General features: G+C 35.7%; 1 protein-coding gene across 1 annotated transcript in view; it reads right to left on the minus strand.

Moving 5' to 3' along the window:
- TFB1M (transcription factor B1, mitochondrial) overlaps window positions 1-3465 on the minus strand; it is a 25475-nt gene extending 22010 nt beyond the window's left edge. The window contains exons 1-2 of the mRNA XM_010023124.1: window positions 3330-3465; window positions 1681-1832 (exon numbers count right to left, since the gene is read on the minus strand). Coding sequence (XP_010021426.1) covers window positions 1681-1832; window positions 3330-3462 — 285 coding nt within the window. The 5' untranslated portion in view covers window positions 3463-3465. The remainder of the gene's footprint in view (window positions 1-1680; window positions 1833-3329) is intronic.
- Between the last annotated feature and the right edge of the window lie 788 nt (window positions 3466-4253).

The following is a 4253-nucleotide window of genomic DNA, read 5'->3' on the forward strand; positions in this document are numbered from 1 at the left end:
GCATTTGGCACAGGGAATTTGTGAATCTTTAAGTGAGACAGAACTGACAGACTCTCAGCTTGTGTAAATTTTCACTCTGTACACATATGTTTTTCACTATATTTCAGTTTTGCAGCAAAGAGGATCCCAACTTCAATTTTCTGATAGAGACCACAGTCTGGAAAAGTTAATGAAAACGTAAGTATCTAAAGAGACGTTTTTAAGTAAGAGTCCCCAGTTGTTAATTTAATCTCTGATGTTTTGTTTTTCAAGCCTCAACCCATTTATAAGCATCTGGTTTTGATAGTGTTTTTAACAGGAAACCAGAAAAAAAATAGGTATTACAACCCACATTCTCATAAAAGAAAGATTAATTCTATTATGCATCATCTTATTTGGAGGGAAAAAACAAATTTAACAGTAATGGATGCAACATACATAGTTTTCATTCACATCCACTGTTACCGAGTTATAGCATCTTTATATTCAATAACCTCATTCAGACATATTTATTTCTACTGTAAGGAGGTTGCTAATTAAAAGTAATGACTAATGTTAATTCACGTGAACAGTAAAGATAATTACATATCCAAACCTCATTACAGACCCTGAAAAGTATACTTTTATTCAGAGAAATCTGTTGTAGTGGCTGCCTTCTGCAAGATTGGGAAAATTGTGTAAATACTGAAAAACCTGTTAACTAAAGTATCATTTAATCTGGAATTCTCTCCAATCCCAAAACGGTTCTTAAAATCTGAAACAGAAATGCAGATTTGCCCCCACTCAAGAGGAGTGAAAACACGAAGTTTTCATACTTCATAAAGATGGTATACTGTAAATTACTAATGGCTAAGCCTACAAAGACATAGTTACATGCATATTCAGGTTTAAGTATATCAGCATTTTCATTCATATCTTAGATTGGTTTTGTCCTACAAAGAGATGGTAGCAGTTCTCAACTGAACTGCCTATTTATTTTCACTGCTGATTTACTACAGAAGACACAGTACAATATAAGGAAAGACCTCTGAGATTGTAGAGGCACAAGAAAACAGTTAAATCTGACTTAAAATGAGATTTTTTTACGGTTTTTTGTCCTAGATTTATACATCCAAATTCCATAAACATGGAAATTTAATAGCAACACAAGTAAATGGCACTTGAAAAATGCCACAACAACTTGTGAACTTTTATCAAAAGAAAGGAACTAAAGTTTAAGAGCATTTTTTTTTCTTTTATGTAAAATAAACACTAGTTTATTCTTCTGTATTTGGATATTACCCATTCTGAACATTAACTGGAGTGGAAATACACTTTCACAATTTTATAAAGCATAATTATCAGGATTAAAATGCAAAATAAGACCAAAAGACATTATGTTCAGCCTTCAAACTATTAGTTCATCTGCATGGTGAAATGCAACCGAAGCATCTCAATCAGAAAAAAATAGACAAGACTCGACATTAAGTCAGTTGCAGGATCAGGTCCTGAGGGGTCTACGAGAAAGCAGGAGCAATTAATTGCTACAGTGTGTATTTTTATCTTCAAGCAAATGATAGCTCTGATTTAAGCCAAAGAAGCAAACCTATTTTCAATGCCAAGATGTCAGCAAGACACTTAGCACCTTTCTATTCTATGTTCTTAAACTGTTTTTATTGAATATTGTGGATATATTTATACAAGTTATTCTCCAGCTGGTACCTGTAATCCTGGAATAAATCGAGCATCTTTTTCAATTAGAAGGAGTTGTTCAACATCAGCACTGAGAATGGATCTGGTAATCCCTCCTGGCCCAGGGCCCACTTCACAAACATAGGCATTTTTCAGATTGCCAGCGTGTCTCACTATCTTGTCTGCAAGACACAAAGAACATACAAAGCTTTTATTCTGCAGAAGATCCAGCTCACTTAGATAAACTCATTGTTTATTGTTAAAACACAAGTGTGCTTACCTCAGAACAGACATAAACAGTGACACATCCCAGTTAATCACACACCTGCTAAACTGCAGAGAATTCAGATCTGTTTCGTAGTACAAGATACCCTCAAATATTTTAAAAATCCTATTTTCATCTTAATGTCTTGAATATACATTGTGTCTTATAGAATCAAATGAAAACAGAATATTTATTACTTCTCATCTGTAAATCACCAGGACTAATCTCCTGCAAGTTAGAACTTGTGTTCAACATCCCAAAGTCTTGCTACAGTATTTCACTACATTTCCTTGGAGCCTATGTTTCAAGGATATTTAAGAAGATACAAGATTTCAGTATGAACCCAGCAATTGTGTGAGGGAGGAGCTGGAGTAAACTAAGGGTTGGAATACAGGCAACAGGTAGTCATAGAAAGTGGGGCAGTTGAAAGATGAGGAAAGAATACCTGTACATGAGTGGAAGGATACAATACTGGAAGGTATTACAGCCAGGAAAGAAAATAGATTAAGGTTTTAAAATAAGGATTAAAAACATAGCTGATGAAATAAAGGTATCCTTGGGAAGCATGGAGAGAAGATGCTGGAAGAAATTTTACTGCTCATTCCATAACTTCTTTAATATGCAATAAGAAATATCTGAAGACTTGTCTACTTGTAAGGTTTTACTAAATGCATGCAGACATTTTAATTCCAAGGTACGAGTCCAGTTGTTCAGGAAGTGGAACTGTGGTTTATATTTGTACTCTAAATCTTTATCAACCTGCATCTTCAAATGTACTCAAACCATCAGCTACACGAGCTGCCCTGCATTTCTTACTGCAAAACCTAGCTACCACTAGGACAGTAAAGAAACCCACCATTGACTGAACAGTGACAGCTTTGCCATCATTGCAGACATGAAAATGGAGAAAACTGTTGAGAACAATGTAACTGGTTAAAAAAAAAAGCTACATTTCTGATAAACTAAGACAAATTACCTCCCAGCCACACTATATAATAAATAAAACTGCACAATTAGTTACAGTACTTTCTATGGTACATAATAATCTGAAAAAAATAGGATTTTTTTTTTTTAAATCAAACTTGTAAACTATAATAACACCTGAATGGTAAAAACACTATTAAGACTTGGATTTTTACATTTCAATCAATAATACATATTTCATATAGGAATATAGTTTCTACCTAAAGTTACCGGGTTGTTTATAACTAAACACATTTTCTAGGCATTTACAAGTAAAGCTTGTCTAAGCTAAAACTTTTAATATAAGTTTTTGAAGGTTAACCACTGAGCTGCTATTAGCTTGACAGATTTCATCATACAAACACCACCTCCATAGCTAGAATCAGGATTCCGAAGAAAACCAGGATACGTGTTTTATAGTAGGTAAAAATATAACAATAAAATATTTAACCTGTCAATCGCAAATCCAGTAGAAAATTCTGGGAAAGTTGTTTCTGAGCTTTAAGGCGAAAGAGTTTAATAATCTCTCCAACAGTTGGCAGGGGAGGCAGACGGAAAGCTGATACCTTTCCTGGAGCAGCCATAAGACAAAACTCTTGCTCCTTCCTCCTAGAGAGATATTTAAGAGATGGCTCTAGTATATGCAATAAATTCTTTTACACTTAACATTAAAAACAAAGTTTACAAACACATAATTCATAAATGCAAGTGCTAAATTTTAATCATCAGTATTTTGACTATTGTATGCGGTGCTTTTTACGTATTTGTGAGATTTTTGCAACTCTCGTTTTGTAGCTTTGCCCAAACATCAGGTAAAACAAAACCCTCCCACAACTGTTCAACACCAGTCCTTCTCACAATTGTTCAATGTCTATCTTTCATTACTGTATAAAAGAACCATTAAGGATAATCTGCTTGAATTCATGGCATCACAGAAAGACAGAATTTACTTGAAAGTGCCCCTAAAGAAAAATTAAAGACCACTTTTTATTACTGAATCACCTGCCTTTCTAACCAGAGGTAAGATAAAAATCCAAAGTGTGAACAATGGCATTAGCTAATTAAAAATAAAAATACTTTTCACTGAGGATGATAGTACCAAATGTTTTGCCTTTCTGTTACTTGCACTCGCCACCTCTGACCTCACCATTAAAGACCCCGGGGCCAACGAGGGCTCCAGAACTGAGAGCCCACCCTCTGGTAGCAAGGCCACAACCCTGCAGCCCAACACGAAACGGCCTGTCCGAGGAGCGGCCACCAAGAGCACTTTAGCTCTTAGCGACCTCACAACAGAGACCGACGCGGTCAAAGCCGCGGAGCAGCGGGACGAGGCGGCGGGAGGAAGAGGAGGAGGAGACGAGCCTCCAAGTGCAGA

Source organism: Nestor notabilis, unplaced genomic scaffold (assembly GCF_000696875.1).
Source record: "Nestor notabilis isolate BGI_N333 unplaced genomic scaffold, ASM69687v1 scaffold7151, whole genome shotgun sequence".
In the NCBI taxonomy this organism is placed as follows: domain Eukaryota; kingdom Metazoa; phylum Chordata; class Aves; order Psittaciformes; family Psittacidae; genus Nestor; species Nestor notabilis.